We start from the raw sequence: 21,417 nt of genomic DNA, 5'->3' as shown, positions 1-21,417 counted from the left end.
AATTTAAATATCACATAAACACAAATTTTATTGCATGCTGAAATTAAATATTCACAAGTAACTGTATACCTAAGATGATCTAACTCAAATGTTTATCTTTAATTATCACGCTGGTACACGCAGACCGAATCAATCGTAACGAAAGAGAACACTCAGGGGATTATTATTCATGAATGTTTTATTAGCCCGAACGTTTTAACCGAATTTGTAAATCCTAAGGGAGCGGCTAGTGATCGAAAGAACCTCCCAAAGGATAAAACCAAAACGGGATGCATCCCTAACTTCTGCAGAAGAACAAAGAGTTACCACCTAGGACACATTGGTAGTTCGAGTCTCCTCCAACTCCGAGGACTGGGGGACCAAAGAGTCACTTTACCTCGAAACAGTTAAACACATGTCCCCAGAGTTTTATACCACCTACCCTCTCTAAGGTAAGCCCGAATTTGAGTGAATTGTCTTTTCATTTAATTATTTTCCCAAAGCACAGACGCATTTCCCTAACTACCTCCTACTACCATAGTAGAAAGTTCTCAACCTTAGTCATTTTACCAAGGTACACATACATCCAAATTTTTCTTTTCATATTGATTGCACGAACCCACTCAGAGTGCTTCGGTACCTTTAAACCAATCAAGCACACAAGTCTCAATACCTTTAAACCAGTTAGGCCACAACATTTAAATTTAAGTTTTTCACTAGTGTTATTGACTTTTAGTGCAAGCTCATCAATCCAAGTACTTGCATCAGGTAACCAACCCATATTGCCCATTAGGCAAGATTTCCCAAACTCACATTCACATTTGAACATTCCATAAGAAATACTGTTTAATTGGCATTTGATAATTCCAGAAAATGTGGTTTATTAGGCCTTTGCAAATCAGAAAAATATTCAACTTGACACACATTTGAACAATAGAGAATAAGTAGCTTAATAGGCATTTGATGATAAGAGAATACCCAACTTAATAGGCATTTGATCATAAGAGAATATGCAGTTTAACTTGAACAATAGAGATTCTGCCACTTAATATGCAATTGAACATCAAACTTATCATTAACTAAGTACACACATAAGGTATGACTTAATATACAATCGAACGTCAACCTTATATGTGATTTAATCTTCGAAATTGGAAATCATAGATTTCCATATGGTGACCACAAGGATCGATTTTACTGAAAATGTATGTGTACCAGTCGTGGCTCTACCAATGAGATCCATTTTTTTTGTATATGACCTATGACAACCACAAAATACAATACTATGCATTTAAAACAATATTTCTACGTTTGTAATGTTCTTACAATCTGATAAGAGATTTACCTATTTATCCATGAAAAGTACTTTCTCCATTTTCTCTATAGAAGCAGAGTATTGTATTTAAAGTATATATTATATCGTGTATACATAATGTAGGTGCAACCCATGACCCTTTTGGGGAAGGCCACTGCATCTTGCCATATACCAGCACCAACACCTATATGATGCAGATACTTGCTGCATCATATCTACTATCGTACTAATTTGTTGTATTCACAAGAAACACCAGCTTTGAACACTTTCCATGTGGAGAGGTAGCTAGACCGCAATCCAGGTACCTAGATTTATTTGGCAAGATTCTGTGAAACAATATACCCGATTCTAGGTCATGCACGACTATTAAACCAACAGTCCACAGAATAAAAAAACATCCTCTAGGTTGAGTTGGCACTTAATGGAATGGAAAAGTTTGGAGAGTACCCAACAGGACATAGTAACACAGTTACAACATAGCCTTGAGCACTTATAAGGTGTAACCGGAATCCAGTTCCTATATGCAAATCATTTATGAAAATATCTTTCTATGACAGACAGTAACTTGTCGGACAGAGGTATACGATTTGCTAATTCAGGGTATATAAGAGAGAAAAAAAATATACCATTACCATGCATGATTAATAGTATTGAATCCACAAAACTGGAATCATGAATAGTATTGGACAAACGTAACACTCAATCATATGCACAAGACTTACCTCAGGGGACTTATTCATACTCAGGAACCTATATATAATTGTTTTCAGAAAACATCCTGGTTCATATACAGGACGTATACTAGGAATGCAGAGGAAATCCTATCATTCCACACCAAAACCTTCATTCACAACACTAGGCATATAAAGTACCTAAAAAAGAATGACACAACAGGAATTTTCCCTAAAATCCATACTTACCGAAAAACAAATCTGGGTAGAGAATACTTGCAGAATCAAGCACACAACTTACGTTATGCAGAAAATCGCAATTTGGGAAATTAAAACTTTTAAGAGAGACGTCTACACAGGCTCGGTTACGCCGATTGGCTATGCAACAACCCATTCCATTACTTGCAACAAAATACACTACAAAATCATTTAAACCCTACCTTTGTATTGCTCAAAACATAAACCCCCACAGATGACTATGCTGTAATAACCCACATACTTGAAACAGGTACACCATGAAAAAACATAGCAAACCCTACTTTAATTTATATTGGAAACAAAATTATTTGATCTAACTAGGAATCACAACATATCTAATTAAAGTTTGTCCCAAGAGCATTTCAACCAAAATGAAAGATTCAGTCTTTTATCAAATCTGGTGTAATGAGACAGTAGGAAAATGTAATGTGAATAAACAAGTTTATCAGTAAAGCGTGACTGATCACACGAGAATCATAGGTCAAACTTTATCGAGATACTCTTTTTGGTAATTATTCGTAACAAACCCACTGCATACTTAAATCGACGTGTATATGCCGAAGATCATAGGTAATCTCCCTTAACAGAATCTAAAAAATCCCCCTTTTTTTTTACAAAAATGGGAAACCCACCCTTAACAGCAATCTGACCTCCCCCCCCCCCCAAAAAAAAAAAAAAAAAAATTGGTGATTTGCGGTTTTTCGATAACGTTGATCCAAAAACTAAGCAAAGGAGGAACTCGATTTGGGGTTTTTTGCGGTAGTCTAAATCCCCAACTCGATGGATTTGGGGGTTCGAACAACCCACATAGCATGCGTGACTCCATGCCATACTTGAAAGAAAAATATAGTACCCTACCTCTTTCCGGTGAGAGAGAGGTTGTTGTTGCGAGAGGCGAGTCCACAGGCTTCGGTTGCTCCACTGTCGAGCAAGGGTTTGAGAGGAAGAGCGAGAAGGAGGTCGTCGGTGGTCCTGCTGTCGCACACAAAAATGAGAGGGAGATGGGAGGCAGAGGGAAGAGGGAGCGTGGGAGGAGAAGAGGGGTGTGGGAGGGGAGTTATGTAGGAGGGTGCTCTGAAACAGGAGGAGGTCGGTTACCTCCCTCCTTTCACCCTGCGGCTGTGCACATAACCCCCTCCCCTTTCCATCATGTTAAGGTTCCTTCAGAACCCTAACAGATTTTATCGGGCCCTCGTTTGCCCCTTTACTTACAACCCTTTTACTTTTTTTTTTACTCCTTACACGGGGCGCGGCCCGGGTCCGGGTCTGAGACCCAAGAGGGTCCGAGACCCGGGATCCAACTGCGTGTTGGATCTGCGTCCCTCTTGCGATGTGGATCCACAGGCTGGATCCAACTGTGGATCCTCATGTTAACGCATAGTTTATGTTTATTTTATATTATTATTTCTTTATATATATATATATATATATATATATATATATATGGACCCTAATTGATATGGATCCTAGATCCAATCTATTTATAAATCCCTACTAGAGATCCAAATCTAAGGATCCAAGGTTTTCTTTATACTATGAATTGGAACTATGGATCCAAATTAATATTCATGGATCCAAAAGACTCTATCGTGGATTCCAACAAATTATTATAGATCCAAATATTAAAATTTTTAATTGGATCCATACTATATTTAAATCTCCGACGTCCAGGATCCAAACGAAGTAATGTGGATCCAAACATAGCCTAGGCTATTACAGATCCTAATAAAGTGTTATAGATCCAATATAGAAATTTTCTTATTAAGAATCTGATTTAAACTTCGTTGATCCGCTTCATTCATCCTAGATCCAATATCAAATTTGATCCTGATAATAAGGACCCAATACCAGATATTCAATCCATTTGACCAAAATCCATTATTAAATATCAATTTTAGTGATATGATCTCTAAGATCCAAATGGAATATCGGAGTTCTGAACAAGATATTAGGGATCCAATATTGAAGATCCAATTATGAATAAACAGTTAAAACGACAAAAATAACCTCATACCAGCTTAACGACCTAAATTTCAAGTTTATTTATCTGATAAAATTCACGGGTATTACATCATTTCTCCCTCAAAAGAATTTCGTCCTCAAAATTTTATTGCAGGATTCCCGTAGAGATCGTAGTCTGAGGGAATTGGCATCGGCAATTATGCATATATGTGTGCGAGCTCCCAACATATAAGGATCAGGACAACACACCATGAGTTTCTAAGAGAAGTTTGGAGTTAAAATTTGCTCTCGACAAATATGATTTCTTTGATGGCAAAACCATACTAAATCACGGAAAAGTCTTAACCTAAGACAGAGTGTATATTCACTACTTCCTACTTGTTTAGTCACGGATGATAGACACGACCTGCTATTCCTTTAGCTTGTTCTTGATTATTGAATGGGGTTTCCTTTATTTTATCATAATCACGTCGTTGTTTGTTGTCATCGCTATTTCTAACATACTTCTTGTCCTGAATAACCTCCACTTATTCTTATTTTTCAAGGCCTTGCGCGACTAGTTGTCTCTGATCAAGATCTCGCTCAAGGCGTAATTCTCTCACAGAATGGCTCATCTATCCACGAAAGACATAACATAATATTATATCAAGATCTAAAATCAACAATGATCCAATTATGCTATAACTAAAGCCAAATCTATTGATCTCTAACTGACTTATATCAATCAATCTCAGCAAATTCTCCCAATTTACCATAACTCTTTATTAATTAAAGATTAACAAGATCCACGTCGGATCACTCGGTCTGAAAAATGCACGACCTCTCAAGGAATTACCGTCCTAGAGGGTATACCTGGTCTTGGACAATACACTTCTTCACAGAAATTCACCGTCTTTGCGGCTACCCGCACTTGGATAGTGTACTTCCTCAAAGAGATCTACTAGATCTACCACTCTAGCTGGATTAACTGATCATGATCATACATACCCTCAGAAATAATCCTTTGGTGAACAATCCTCAACATGTGCCAAAATAGTGAAATATGCATCAATACAAATAACCACTCTTAAGGTCGATAGCCATCAATATGGGCACAAGCATACATATCGTCAATATGCATCACATCACTTCATATGGCACTAAAAATCACGAAATTCACCTTTCACTAATAAGGTTTCATGAACCATAGTTCACTATTGAACTTAAGCATATATCACATGATTTCAAAATTTTAGATCACGTGACATTTCAATCATATCATACAGAAGCATATTATCCTATACATCATATCATTGCCACTAGGAACATTGCATTTTTCAAATTTAACCTCGATGCATGTGTAACCAAAGTATGAGTTCTATACAATGTGATTCTACATATACCAAGAATCGACTAAACATCAAGATACGTAACTTCTACGTAGTTCAAATTATGCACACATGATTCAAATCATATATGCATCTAAGACAATTAAATCATTTCATCATTCCATGTGCATTGATAATTCTTACATCATATCACATTTGATTATTTCGACGTGAAACACACGCACCTATCTACTAAAAAATTTAGTCAGAGATCCATGATACACACATCAATCATGCTATGCAAGTATGATAGATCCATTCAGACAATCATAATCCAATCATCTACAATGAAACTATGTAGGCGTGATAAGTCAACAACCTAAAAGCTAATCCTTTGTAGGCGTGATGTGTCATTCACCTAATAAGTCAAAACTAATTATTTGTAGGCGTGAATTTACTTATATACTAATATGAGCATCACAATAAAAAGAACAAGTAACATGATCAATAACAAAACAAAATAAATTATACTCACAGAGCGCTTGCAGGGTGTGTCACGACCGTGATCTTTGATTTATTGTTCCCAGGCTCTGATACCATAACTGTAACGCCCCAAAATTTTAACCCAAATTTTTAGAGATTTTTTTTCATATTAATAATAGCAAAAACAACCATTTCATTGGGTTAAACATTCAGGTGCATTACAGAAGTGATCAAGCAACACCATTAATTTTATTCCAAATAAATACTGACATCAGAGTTTCCAAGTAACAAGAATTTTAATAGATTGAAATTTAATTTGAGATGTCCCGAGAACACAATAAACCAAACATCTCGATCAACACCCCATTCCGCAGCCACTCATGATGTTCTATTCTTCACCTGAAAAATTATAAATTTATGAGAATTAGACTACAACTGTCTAAGTAGGAATTACTGTAATTTTTCTTTCAGGTATATCATGTGTCAAGTATGTGATGTGGGTGTCGTGTGTGATTTTCAGTATATACAAGAATCAATAAAGCTCTATGCTACGCCAGTCAATAATTTATCAGAAGCTAACTAGCAAGTAACATCATTAGCAAAATTTAAATATCACATAAACACAAATTTCATTGCATGCTGAAATTAAATATTCACATGTCACAAGTAACTGTATATGTATAAAATTATAAATATATCACTACTTACTTAGATGCGATGCCTAAGATGATCTAATTCAAATGTTTATCCTTAATTATCCCACAGGTACACGCGGGCTGAATCACTCATAACGAAAAAGAACATTCAGGGGTTTATTATTCATGGATGTTTTATTAACCCGAATGTTCTAACCAAAACTGTAAATCCTAAGGAAGCAGTCAGTGATCGAGAGAACCTCCCAAAGGCCAAAACCAAAACGGGATGCATCCCTAACTTCTGTAGAAGAACAAAGAGCTACCGTCTAGGATACATTGGTAGTTCGGGTCCCCCCCAACTCCGAGGACTGGGGACCAACGAGTCACTTTAGCTCGAAACAGTTAAACACATCTCCCCAGAGTTTTGTACTACCTACCTTCTTCAAGGTAAGCCCAAATCTGAGTGAGTTATCTTTTCATTTAATTATTTTCCCGAAGTACATGGGCATTTCCTCAACTACCTCCTACTACCATAGTAGTAAGTTTCCAACTGTAGTCATTTTACCAAGGTACATATACATCCCAATTTTTCTTTTCATATTGATCGCACAAATCCACTCAGAGTGTTCCGATACCTTTAAACCAGTAAAGCATACAAGCTTCAGTACCTTTAAATCAGTCAAACCATAAATTTTAAATTTAAGTTTTTCACCAGTGTTATTGACATTTAGTGAAAGCTCATCAATCCGAGTACCCGCATCAGGTACCCAACCCATATTGCCCATTAGGCAAGATTTCCCAAACTCACATTCACATTTGAATATTTCACAAGAAATACATCTTAATTGGCATTTGATAATTCCAGAAAATGTGGTTTATTAGGCCTTTGCACCTCAGAAAAGTATTCAACTTGACCCACATTTGAACAATAGAGAATAAGCAACTTAATAGGCATTTGATGATAAGAGAATACCCAACTTAATAGGCATTTGATTATAAGAGAATATGCAGCTTAATTTGAACAATAGAGACTCTGCCACTTAATATGCAATTGAACATCAAACTTATCATCAACTAAGTACACACATAAGGTATGGCTTAATATACAATCGAACGTCAACATTATATGTGATTTAATCTCCAAAATTGGAAATCACAAATTTCCCCATGGTGACCACAAGGATCGATTTTACTGAAAACGTACATGTACCAATCGTGGCTCTACCAATGAGATCCTTTTTTTTTGTATATGACCTATGACAACCACAAAATACAATACTATGCATTTAAAACAATATTTCCACGTTTGTAATGTTCTTACAATCCGATCAGAGATTTACCTATTTATCTATGCAGAGTACTTTCTGCATTTTCTCTATAGAAGCAGAGTACTGTATTTAAAGTACATATTATACCGTGTATACATAATGTAGGTGCAACCCATGACCCTTTTGGGGAAGGCCACTGCATCTTGCCATATACCAGCACCAACACCTATATGATGCAGACACTTGCTGCATCATATCTACTATCGTACTGATTTGCTGTATTCACAAGAAACACCAGCTTTGAACACTTTCCATGTGGAGAGATAGCTAGACCGCAATCCAGGTACCTAGATTTATTTGGCAAGATTCTGTGAAACAATATACCTGATTCTAGGTCATGCATGACTATTAAACCAACAATCCAGAGAATCAAAAGACATCCTCTATGTTGAGTTGGCACTTAATGGAATGGAAAAGTTTGCAGAGTACCCAACAAGACATAGTAACACAGTTACAACATAGCCTTGAGCACTTATAAGGTGTAACCAGAATCGAGATCCTATATGGAAATCATCTATGAAAATATCTTTCCATGACAAACAGTAACCTGTCGAACAGAGGTACACGACCTGCTAATTCAGGGTATATAAGAGAGAGAAAAATATACCATTACCAAGCATGATTAATAGTATTGAATCCACAAAACTGGAATCATGAATAGTATTGGACAAACGTAACGCTCAATCATATGCACAAGACTTACCTCAGGGGACTTATTCATACTCAGGGACCTATATATAATTGTTTTCATAAAACATCCAGGTTCATATACAGGACGTATACCAGGAATGCAGAGGAAATCCTATCATTCCAAACCAAAACCTTCATTCACAACACTAGGCATATAAAGTACCCAAAAAAAATGGGACAACAGGGATTTCCCCTAAGATCCATACTTACCGAAAAGCAAATCTGGGTAGAGAATACTTGCAGAACCAAGCACACAACTTATGTTATGCAGAAAATCACAATTTGAGAAATTAAAACTTTTAAGAGAGACGTCTACACAGGCTCGGTCACGTCGATTGGTTGTGAAACAACTCATTCCATTACTTGCAACAGAATACACTACAGAATCATTTAAACCCTACCTCTGTATTGCTCAAAACATAAACCCCCACAGATGACTTTGATGTAATAACCCACATACTTGGAACAAGTACACCATGAAAAACCATAGCAAACCCTACTTTAATTTATATTGGAAACAAAACTATTTGATCTAATTAGGAATCACAACATATCTAATTAGAGTTTGTCCCAAGAGCATTTCAACCAAAAAGAAAGATCCGATCTTTTAGCAAATCTGGTGTAACAAGACAGTAGGAAAATGTAATGTGAATAAACAAGTTTATTAGTAAAGCGTGACTGATCACACAGGAATCACATGTCAAACTTTATCGAGATACCCTTTTTGGCAAGTATTCGTAACAGACCCACTGCATACTTGAATCAGCGTGTATATGCCGAACATCATAGGTAATCTCCCTTAACAGAATCTGAAAAATCCCCCCCCCCCAAATCGGTGATTTGGGGTTTTTTCGATAACGTTGATCCAAAAACTGAGCAAAGGAGGAACTCGATTTGGGGTTTTCCGCAGTAGTCTAAATCCCCCAACTCGATGGATTTGGGGGTTCGAACAACCCACATAGCATGCGTGACCCCATGCCATACTAGAAAGAAAAATACAATACCCTACCTCTTTCCGTCGAGAGGGAGGCTGCTGTTGCGAGAGGCGAGTCCGCCGGCTTCGGTTGCTCCACTACCGAGCAGGGGTTTGAGAGGAAGAGCGAGAAGGAGGTCGTTTTCATGCCCTAACTTGATCCTTCATTCATCCTGGATCCAATATCAAATTTGATCCTGATAATGAGGATCCAATACCAGAGATCCAATACATTTGACCAAAATCCATTATTAAATATCAATTTTAGTGATCCGATCTCTAAGATCCAAATGGAATATTGAAGTTCTGAACATGATATTAGAGATCCAATATTGAAGATCCAAATAAGATATTCAAGATCCAATTACGAATAAACAATTAAAATGATAAAAATAACCTCGTACCAGCTTAACAACCTAAATTTCAAGTTTATTTATCTGATAAAATTGACGGGTATTACACTACCAGACCCACCCGAGTCAGACTGTATTATTTGTTTCGTGTATAAAAACTATGTCAGATTTGTGCATTTTTACAATTTAGAATGAAAATCTATAATTGGAAGGTCTGAAAAATCCAACCTATCTCCACTATGAGTCGTATCATATCCGGCCCGTTAACTAAACTGTTGGGGATTTGCACACGAGAGGATAGAAGAGAGTCCAATATCTTGCTGCCCTTTTTAGGGTTTCTCTTGTTGTGGGGTTTTGGACAGGAAGAGGACTAGTTAAGGTCTGACAAATCCAACCCTTCTCCATCATGAGTGTATTCAAACAATTCATTTTTTTTCTATTGGTTTGGTAGGTTTAGAATCTAAATTTTATTGTTTTCAAAGTTTAAAAATGTATTATTTTGTAAATGAGCTAGCTAAAACTGGGTTCATTTAACCAGTGTTATCAAAATGTAATGGGTTCAACTTAAGTTAGTCAAGTCCAATCAATTCGGGTCTATTTAAATTCAAGAAAGTGGTTGATTGGACCCGTTTTAGGAAATCAGACAATTCAGGACGACTTGATTCGGTTCAGCTGATACACTAAATCTAGGTGGCCTCAATCGGCCAATTCGATGATGCTTAAACAAACTCGGATTCAGATTCAGATTCAGAGTCAGAGTCAGAGTCAGAGTCAGATTCAGACTCGGGTGGGGAATCCAATATTGTTTCAGCTTACCAAAACCAAATCTGAGTATCAGATAAAATCCGATCCATTGACATACTTGAGCCCTTTTCGTCCATTTTGTCTCTAACGGCTAACCCTAATCCGTAAGAGGCACGGTTCGCCGTCTTCCCTCTTTTCCTCTCTGTCCCTCAACCCCTTGCAAATAGGCATTGCCGTCGCCGTTTTTATTGCCGGGGTCTCTCTCTCTCTCTCTCTCTCTCTCTCTTTTCCGGTCGGCGAGCTCTGTTTCACCGTTGGGTTGGTGCTGCCAGTGAGCAGAGGGACAAAGTCTCTCTCTCTCTCTCTCTCTCTCTCTCTCTCTCTCCATATATAACCAGGCAACCCTCTCTCTCTCTCTCTCTTGCGGCGGTTCATCAAGGCCTCCATGGTCATGACTGCTATGGCAAAAGCACCACCATCGTGGTCGAGGGTGAGCGAGGAGACGGTGGTGAAGGCGGTGGACGCCCTCCTCAAATGGGTCACCTCGAGGCCCAAGTACCAAAAAGCCCAACTCTTCGACCACGACGAGTTCCTGTATCTCATCCTCACCCTCAAGAAGATACCACCCACTCCCAGAACCAACGCCTTTAAGATCACCCTCCCCCATCCCCTCTTCCCCTTTGACGGATCCCTGGAAACCTGCCTCATCATCGACGACCGCCCCAAATCCCTCAATTCCATGGCCGCCAAGCAGAAGATCGAAGAAGATCGGATACCCATCTCCAAAGTACTCAAACTCTCCAAACTCAAGACCGATTACCGCCCCTTCGAGGCTCGCCGGAAGCTCTGCGGATCCTACGACCTCTTCTTCGCCGACAAACGGGTGATCCCGCTCTTGCCGCGCCTCCTCGGCAAGGCCTTCTTCAAGAAGAAGAAGATCCCGGTACCCGTCGATCTGACCCACAAGAACTGGAAGGAGCAGATGCAGAACGCCTGCAACTCGACGTTTCTGTTCCTGAGAACGGGTACTTGTAGCCTTGTTAAGGTCGGGAAGGTGTCGCAGAAGAGAGAGGAGATAATCAGCAATGTGTTGGCAGCCGTTGAAGGGATTGTCGAGGTCATCCCGAAGAAATGGGAGAACGTTCGCTCTTTCCACTTGAAGTCGTTGGAGTCGTTGGCGTTGCCGATTTATCAGGTGCTGCCTGAGAACGGTCTTAAGATTGATACTGGTGTAGCAAAAGCAGAAACTCTATCCGGTGAGAAAGAATCGGTTAAAGAGGTCTCAGACATTGGGAAGAAACCGGAGAAGAAACAATCCAAGAGGGGAAGGATTCATGAAGTTCAATATATGGATTTAATCCAAGTTGAGTCTAATGCCGTTTCATCAGATTCTGATGTTGGTATTGGTGATCATGGAGATAGTAATGTTGGAAAGTTGGGTGAAAAGAGGAAGAAGAAGAAAAAGGTGATTAGCGGAATGGCCGATAGAGTATCATCTGGAGCGTTAAAAGCACTGAATGGTCAGAAACAGGGAAAGCTGAAGGTTGTCAAGAAGCAAAAAAGAAGTGTTAAAGCATAAGGAAATTGGGTCATCTGGAAACGCAATTATTGGAGATCAGTAGTTTATGGTTCATCTAATTCTTCTTTTACTAAGAGACAGCAAAGCTAATGTGAAATTGGCAGTCTTCTAGTGTCTAAAAGAAGGCGGGGAGAAAGGGATCGAGAAAAAGGAATACTGTGGAGTAGCCCAAGTTTTGTTAGAAGTATGGTACCATAACGCATTTTTGAAAAAGGATGCTTGTAGTTTTGGGGTTTAATTTCGTTCTGAGAAACTGAGTTTCATTGTTTCTAATTGTTTAACGTACTATTTTTGCAACTTCTGTTTCTGTTAGATGAATATTGAGTTGTTTGTTCTATGACTTGGAATCCAAACATGATCGAGATAACTTAGCGTATCAATCTGACTTTATCAATGTCATTTATCACTTTAGTGTAACGATGATTTTTATGGGATTATTTAACTTGCTTGCTTCTTCATGCTTAATTTCTATAGGATCCTTGGCATTGGCATTGCTTGTGCTAAAAGAGGTTCTTAGCTTTTCAAAAGATGAATGCCTTATAATATTGACAAAGATCAAGGTTATTTGTTTTCCTTTGATTTTTCTGAAAACTGAAAATCTATAAATGTAGTAGAACACAATTTCTAATGACACAATCTATGTAGAGGAAATGAATGTGAAACACAGGGATGTTCTGTCTGCTTGTTTGTTCCATCACCTACTGAACTTCACTAAAATGATGGCTATCTTCATTCATGCCATCTTAAGGCTAAAATGACTAATTCCACTGTACTTTGCAGTAAAATTATGAACTTAGGTGCTATGCCATAGGTGCTCCAGTTTAGTCCCATGACATGTTGCCTTATATACTATTATTAATAGGAAATTTTACAAGAATAGTGCATCTTTTGTCCTTTTATCGGTGTCAGTGTAACATAGCTTGGGGTTATGACCATTTATCTTGATCTACTGGTGAGTTACTGCAGTAAGCAGCATGCCTGCACCTCTAGAACATGACTAAAAAATTGTCAAAGACATTAAGGCTCTGTTTGGAAAGTGACCATCGGAGGTCACCGGAGTGGTAAGTGTGGAATCCCCACTTCCAAAACTGTTTGGAAGCCATGAAAAAGGTCCAAAGTAGGAACTGGCATGACCTTTGCCAGTTCCAAATCCTCATTTCAGCTATCACCAGGGTGAGGTGGTAATTACCAAATGCTACACCAGTGACACTGAGGATGGTCACACCAGTGACCTTCTCGTCACTTTCTTAGTTTATTTATGAGGGTGAAAACTGCATCCCAAACATCATGACCATGGAAGTGGGGAATCCTTAATGGATTTTAAAGAGTGCTCCCAAATGACCCAAAAGATTTGGTAAATCCATGGCCATTATGGAATCTACTAAAAGACAGTTTCCAAACGGTGCCTAAAGGACGAGACGAGGAGTGGCTTCATGTCCACGGCTGCAGAGTTCCTATCCAGATGGGATCGTTATCAAGCATAATGTGCACCCATATTCGGAGCTACATGTTTAACCAGTCTAACTACACCAGAGAAGAAAGAGAACTATCAGGTAGCATATACTGTTTTCCCTTTTGGTACAAATTCAATACCATGTCATCTCCTAATATTGATCCCTGTCGTTGCCATGCTTCTCCAGCCTCTCTGATCCAATGTTTGACATTTGTGGAAGAAGTCATGTAAAATAGATTTGCTTACATACGAAGTGTACAACCTGAAAATTACTCCTTGTTGGAAGTATATTTCTATGCAAATTGCATATTAGAAACGTCCAGGCACAAAAGATAGAACTGTAGATATGATGCCAGTCACCAAAACAAAGGCTAGGGGAAGGTGCTGCATCCATCTTGGTTGAGAGATGTAGTGGCTGCTCTGGAACAGCATAGTAAAATTCTGATATATTAAATGTTTATTGAAAATCACTACACGATCATTTATTCATTTGTATCGGATTCATGAGAGGAAAGAAATAATAATGCATTTGCAATCACAAAGGATGTACTTAATAGTTGTACTGATTATGATACTCTTACTACTTTGTATGGAAAGCTGTCAACTTATGTGATGGCATATATTTTCTGTTTCTAAGCTTTAGATTTTACGGTTTGTTGATTGTAGACTTCTCTTCATGTTTTGCTTTTTCTGCACTCTTAGATGATTGTGGTTGTTGTTTGCTGTTGTCATTGTCATTGTTATTGTTACATTTTTCATTTTGTCTACTAAAAGTTGATTTTAGATCACTTCTATTTGATATTTATTTTACTTTATACATACACCTGCCAAAACTTTAGTAAACTTGATAATGGAGTTCTGTGTTTATATTTGTTTTGTGTTATGTTTTTACTTATTTGGGTTTTCTGCTCTCTCTCGTCATGTTGATGGTAGCAAATTAAACTTGAGACTGCTTGGATAAAATGAGCGACTTTCCATTCAACCATCACTATTGATCCTAAAAATTTTGCTCTCTTATGAGCACGACTAAGAGATTTTATTGGGAACTTCTGAGAAAAGAGTATCTGTAGGTGTTCATTGATACAGCAGATGGATTTTTTTTGTGCTCATTCTAGATGCTGGCAGAATGGCCGTTGTTTCCTGTAAAAAAACTACTGGAAGTGGTTTTAGCTACCCACTTGTTCTTATAGAGTTCACAGGAAAATTCAAGTGTCTCGTAAAAATCTACAGAGGTGTGGTGGTGCAAATAGGTTCACGGTACAGAATTCATTTGCGTTTGAGATTGTTGTACTTCTAAGAAAGCCAAAAGACCCTTATCCGTTCATCCTCTAACCTCGATGTTATGTCAAATCCATCTTGTCTGCACACACACTGGTACCGTTTGGATGACAATAAAACCCATTGGGTGTAAACTGGGTTCTGTAGTGTTTTAGCTTTTGTAAAATTTTTTGACTCGGGAAATAGTTAACGAAGTTCAGTTTTAGCAGTTATTGATAATACTTGTAAGAGAATTGGAAGGATAAGCCACCTCACTGGCAGCCTTCAATAGAGGATGTGTAAAAAATCACATCACAGATTGCAATCCGCAGCATTCATGGTTGATGGGTATGGATCAAGTCTCGTGGACTCTTACAAGTCTGGATCCAAAACACCCTCACTCCAAGGAGAAGCCATCATCCAAAAAGTGGCGCTAACAGTGTTGGGATGAAAAAAATTGAACCAGCTAGATTTTCACTTGTTCAACCCTAGCCATTGAAGAAGGCCTAAAATCTTGTATTCTCAGGTCTTACATATAAAAAAATGATATTTTTGCCTATAAATTATAGCTAATAACCCCAATTTGAGTTAGGGATACCCAAACCAGGTTTTGTTCCTGTTAAGGAATCTAACCAATCTGATCTGAATAAAGCCACATTTGGTCCATGTCTAACCTTACTTGTTTTGGATCCAACCAATTAGAGTTCCCAAGCACGCTCCCATGGGCCATGGCCACACTTTGTGGACTCTTTTAGGTTCATTCTGGAACTAATCCATCATCAATGTGTGTACGTAGGGCCAGAAAACCTAATAGAACTATACCATGATCCACATAGTTGGTGCAATAAACTTACAGGTTCAGGTGGGTAAGATTTTAGTTCCACTTAAATAGCTGTCCCATTTAAATGTTTCAAATAGAATGATATGGTATCCAGCGAGTATTCTATTCATTCAAAACATACGAGATGGTCAGAGAGAGAGAGAGAGAGAGATAGTTTTGAATTATAACATTTTTTTAGTGTGAAAGAGAGTGTTTTGAATTATAACAAATCTTTTTGTGTGAATTTGAATAGTGTCAAAACTTAAACTCCTTTGAAGATTCCCTCCCACGTCCACAAATGGTGAAAGTGGTTTTAAATTCGAAGTACTGAAAAAGATAAAAGCCATTAGATTCGTTCGAAAGAGAAACAAGGAAAAAAACTGTTACTCTATATTGTGCTTATTCTCCCGGGGGGTTTAGTAAAAAAAGGAAGAGAAAACTCTCATGTCATGTCATGTCATGAGATTTATGAATAAGTTTAATCTTAGAAAATTCAACATACACCAACTTTGAATAGCACTACTTTTTGTAGCAAGATGTTACATTTGATTTGATTTGGGTGAGTCACCTAATTGGTACTGCAAGTAAACAAATCGTTTGCACTGTCATGTTAGTTTCATCTTGAGGTGGAGGGTTCATTACCAGGGAGGATCAGGTGCAATGTGATTTCATGCTTCCAGTGTGCTGCTGCGCACCTGATCATCCACCATCTTTGGGATGCAGTCTGTCAGCTGTGGGGGCGTAACAGTCGATGGTGGGTGATCAGGTGCAGCAGCATACTTAATGTGTAACAGTAGATGATGGGTGATCAGGTGCAGCACCATATACTTAATGTGTGAAATCACGTTGCACCCGATCTCAGTTCGTTAATTATAGGGCCAACGTCCTTCCAAATAGCTAGCTACACTGCGTTGCAAAATGGTCTCTTAATTAAAGTAAATAAACCATGGTGCCTAATGGAGGTTGAGTCTCATGTTTTGTAACAACCAAACGGACCAAGTGTGCAAAAACAACGCGTTCCTTTTATCCAATTTTCCGTCTCAAAAGATGAATTTGAACTTGATCGAGTCATGTTGGCCTATTTGACCGAGCAACTCTTGCAGCATGAGATCGAGTCCTTCTTAGACTACCCCACCAGCCAACTTGTGTCCTCTGCTTTTTGTTTTTTCTTTGTTTTTTTTATTGACAGGCTGGAGTTAATTAGATCGACCCCCACCAGCAACAAGGAGTACAAAATATTACAGATCCAAAATGGAAGGAAACCATTCAGGCCGTTTATTTTTCAGTAGAATCATTATCCGTCTTCACAAATGCACACACACGGGAATGCATGTTCCCACCCTTATTTACTAGTAGGTCTGGCAAACAAGCCAAGCCACTACCGCTAGTGGCTTGGCTCATATTCAACTCGTAAAGAAAAGAGATCGTTTAAACTCATAAAATAAGCTCTGCAAGTTGAATATGCATGCACGTGCGAGTGTTCCCACCCTTATTTACTTACTAGTAGGGCTGGCAAACAAGCCAAGCACTTAGTGGCTTGGCTCATGTTCAACTCATAAAGAGATCTCTTGGCTGGACTCGTAGAAGCTCGTTAGACAGCAAGAAATATTTTGTACATATATTTTTTTTGTAATCCTATTTCTCCCGACCCTAAAACAAATGCATTTTCTTTGTAAACAAGCCAGCTTGAACTGGGCTTGGCTCTCCACAAGAATGAGCTAAGCAAGCTCGGGTCGTTCAGCTGGTTTAATTACGGGTCCTATTTACTAGAGCCACAGAGACGAACGAGGAAAAGAAAAGATCCCTTCCACAATCAAGGATATCTCCCAATAGTGACGCACCACGTGGCTGGCAAGATTCATGCGTTCAACTGGAACCACGGATCCTCTATCCATGACGAGTGTCCAGTTGGCAGCATCCGTTTGGGCTAGACAAGATGCTAGACCAATGTGCATTGGTGCCACACCAGATTAACCAGATTTCCAAGGCCCCACCAACTCGCACCCCCCCACTCATCATATTTCCCCGACTCTTGGGGTGCTCTGCTCTCACAAAGAAAGGCGGTAAGGAAGGGAGAGGAGGATAAGAGAGAATGGCAATGGCTTCTGCTCACGCTTTGGTGTCTGTTGCTTCCAGCAGTTCGTCTGTGGAGACAGGGAGGCAGGTCTTCACAGGACGACCCCTCTCACCTTCTCCATCCTTCCTTCAACTTCAACCCACCAACAAGTCCTCTTCTTTTGTCGTAAGGGCAGCTTCCACCCCACCGGTCAAGGTATAACCCCTTCCTTCCTTCCTGTGAATTATCAAAAAAATTCATACGTGGCCGGTGATGTTTTTCTTTTTTCTTTTACTTTGAATTATAAAAAAATAAAAAAAATCTGTGCTTATGCCGCATGAAGTTTATAGCTACTAACGCATGTATACAACGATTAATTCAAGCAAACACGACGCTTCTCATTGTTTGACACTTTTAAGTCTATTTTTTTTTTTCCAGCAAGGAGCGAACAGACAGCTGTGGTTTGCGTCTAAGCAGAGCCTTTCTTACTTGGATGGCAGGTAATCTACAAGTTTTAATTTTTAGCTTTTTTCCTTTTTTTTTTTTTAATGAGAAACGGGGCAACCATTTTCGGGATCAAAGACTTAGTGGTGCTAGCTAGGCCCGTCGTACTTAAGATAGCTTCGATGGTGTGCACCTCTTGCCCTCACGGAGCATAATGCCTTTACCCTTTCTTATATGAAATGGGCAGACATCCATGAGAATAGAACCCTGACCAGACCACTCACTCATCTAGCAGCTAAGCCCCCCCCCCCCCTCCGACGATGCCAAACACTTTGGGGATTTGTTCCTTCCAAGTTATAAAAGTACCGCTTCCTATTTCTGAGACTCGTACGTACCTTTAATTACCTTCAAATGACTCAATTGTGGCTAACGAACTTATTTGTTTCTCTCTTTTATAATTTGGCAAAAAAAAAAAAAAGTTTACCAGGAGACTTTGGGTTTGACCCACTTGGTCTCTCGGACCCAGAAGGTACGGGTGGTTTCATTGAGCCGCGCTGGTTGGCATATGGCGAGATCATCAATGGCCGGTTCGCCATGCTAGGAGCTGCAGGCGCGATCGCCCCGGAGATCTTTGGCAAGCTGGGTCTCATCCCACCTGAAACAGCTCTCCCTTGGTTCCAGACCGGGGTCATCCCTCCGGCTGGGACCTACAGCTACTGGGCTGATCCCTACACGCTGTTTGTCTTTGAGTTGGCCCTCATGGGGTTCGCCGAGCACAGGAGGTTCCAGGACTGGGCTAAGCCGGGTTCGATGGGGAAGCAGTATTTCTTAGGGCTTGAGAAGTTCCTGGGTGGGTCAGGGGACCCTGCTTACCCTGGTGGGCCCCTCTTCAACCCGTTGGGGTTCGGCAAGGATGAGAAGTCGCTCAAGGAGTTGAAGCTCAAGGAGGTGAAAAACGGGCGCTTGGCCATGTTGGCCGTACTGGGCTACTTCGTCCAAGGGTTGGTCACCGGTGTGGGCCCATTCCAAAACCTGCTGGATCACTTGGCTGACCCTGTTAACAACAACATCTTGACCAGCCTCAAGTTCCACTGAGTCACTCACCAACTCCAACGGGCTTGTTTGCTCAACATCGCCACCACCTCCTCCTCTTTTTGTACCATCATCGTCTTTGTAAACATTGTGCCCGCAATCAATCCTATGTAGTTTCTACTTTTTTTGCACAACATTTCATGGAAATCAAAACTCTCTCTCTCTCTCTCTGCACCAAGGGCATATTACTTACACCAGTGGTGTACAATTCATTGAATCCACAAGGCCCACATAGAGGACCATAAACCATATGTGAGTAGCAATGTATTAACTAATTAAGTTGCATTGAATTTTGCATCATAAGCCCCGTTTGAATGTTGAACATAAAGCCATAAACTGTGTTTTACCCTAAGAACCAGGTTTGGTGGTTTGTTTGTTTTTTTTTTCTTTGAAAGGCAAGCTGGGGTTAGGCAGACCCTTACCAGTTATACAACTATACCATTGGGTTTTAAACCTGCAAAGTCCCAACACAAGGTGACGCGCACTGACGTTGGTAGGTTTGTTTGGATGCTACCAAATATATATTTGGATAAAACAGGTTTCTTGCAAAGCTGTGTTAAAATACAATTTTGCAAAACCTCCCCACTAGATTTTTCAAATTGAAGACTGGGTTAAAACTCAGTTTTTGTATGGTATTTAATATGTTGCATTGTACATAGGTTTGGTGATGTCAAATAGAGAGAAAAATAAAAAAGCTTTCATGATTACTCGAGAATTTTATTGTAATAATTAATTAATCTAAGGGAAGAATTACAAAATCAAGGTAATTGTTATCCGACAGCAAAATTTTAGATAACTTATAGGTCAACATGCTACCATCCAAAAAAATAGGCTTATCATGCTCTTTCAGAAAACAAGTTTTAAACTAGGTTTTATGAGATGTTTCTTAGCGTCATTTACCAAAATGATGCTATTAAAGTACCTACGGCTTCACAATTAGGGATGTAATCTGTTCAGATTTGAATTGGATGCGGCTAATTATAAACACTAGAAATTTTTAAAATTTTAAAAATTTCCTTTCTTGCCCTCAGCACCCACCTTCTGAGTTATTTAGAAGGGCAATTGAGTAATTTTTAGTCATTTCTCGGATTCATTTTCATTTTGAAGATCCGAAGCCTAATTTCATTTTTTGTACTTGATCCAACCTCGGATCCAGATCAGATATACAAATCCAATTCTGAGCCCGGATATTCTATTTTCAAAAATTCAAAATCAATTCTCTGTATTGACTCAGGTATTTTATCCAGATCCAATCTTCATTTGGATCCATCTCTCTCATGTTTCCTCAATTCGAGATCCAAACTCGATATTTGCTTAAAACCTCAGATCCAGATCCATTTTGAAACTCAATTTTTAAACTTTAACCCTGTTATTTCACAAAACCTCCTTTCAAAAAATCCTTAAATTTCAAAGCAAAATATTTTACAAAACTTCTTAAAAACTTCATCTGGATCCCCTCCGTCATATTTTTAGGTTTTTCTTTCAAAAACATAAAAAAAAAAATCAGAAAGTAGCTTTACCCTCTTCTTGAAAATTCTTGTAATTAAAGCCTCCATTTTGAAATTCTTTAAAACTTTGAGGGACCTTTTTTGAAGAAAATGTAACAGTCTCCTCCTATATAACAACCAACGCAGAGGAAGGCAAGGATCCATCGCGCAATGCAAGGGGGCCTTTGAGCCTTACTCTCTTCTCTTCCCCCTTACTCTCTCCCTTTTCCTCTGGTTTTTCTCTTCCTGGTCGATTGAAGGAGATCAACCCTGCAGCAGTAGCCACAGTGAGAATCATCTCCTCTCCTCTCCCTCTTTGTTGTTCTGTGAATTTATATCTTAAGCACTTCTCTGGTTTTTCAATTTTACACTGCTATTTCATTTCTTTCATTTTCTCATTATCCATCGGAAGCCCCTGATGTAGTATCGATCTGCCTATAACAACATCAATATGCATCATGCAATAAAATAGTGATTTCATTCTTATCTTCATTTTGCCTGTGCTTCGGTCTTCTTTTGCAATTCATTGCC

At 39.0% G+C, this 21,417-nt stretch overlaps 2 protein-coding genes across 2 annotated transcripts; both read left to right on the top strand.

Moving 5' to 3' along the window:
• The first annotated feature begins 10,965 nt into the window (after positions 1–10,965).
• LOC149818287 (uncharacterized) lies at positions 10,966–17,606 on the top strand. Its single transcript, XM_089985103.1, has 2 exons — positions 10,966–12,461; positions 17,489–17,606. The coding sequence occupies exon 1, from the start codon at positions 11,144–11,146 to the stop codon at positions 12,275–12,277; it is 1,134 nt and encodes a 377-aa protein (XP_089841229.1). The 5' UTR covers positions 10,966–11,143; the 3' UTR covers positions 12,278–12,461; positions 17,489–17,606.
• A 235-nt stretch (positions 17,607–17,841) lies between these two features.
• Positions 17,842–19,533, top strand: LOC149818286 (chlorophyll a-b binding protein 8, chloroplastic). The gene is made up of 3 exons (XM_089985237.1): positions 17,842–18,079; positions 18,302–18,363; positions 18,787–19,533. The coding sequence occupies exons 1-3, from the start codon at positions 17,900–17,902 to the stop codon at positions 19,400–19,402; spliced, it is 858 nt and encodes a 285-aa protein (XP_089841363.1). The 5' UTR covers positions 17,842–17,899; the 3' UTR covers positions 19,403–19,533.
• The last annotated feature ends 1,884 nt before the right edge of the window (positions 19,534–21,417 follow it).

Source organism: Nuphar pumila, chromosome 13 (assembly GCF_984573655.1).
Source record: "Nuphar pumila chromosome 13, dmNupPumi1.hap1.1, whole genome shotgun sequence".
NCBI classification, from domain to species: Eukaryota; Viridiplantae; Streptophyta; class Magnoliopsida; order Nymphaeales; family Nymphaeaceae; genus Nuphar; species Nuphar pumila.
Note: the sequence above shows the minus strand (reverse complement) of the source record. Positions and strands in the feature narration are given on the sequence as shown.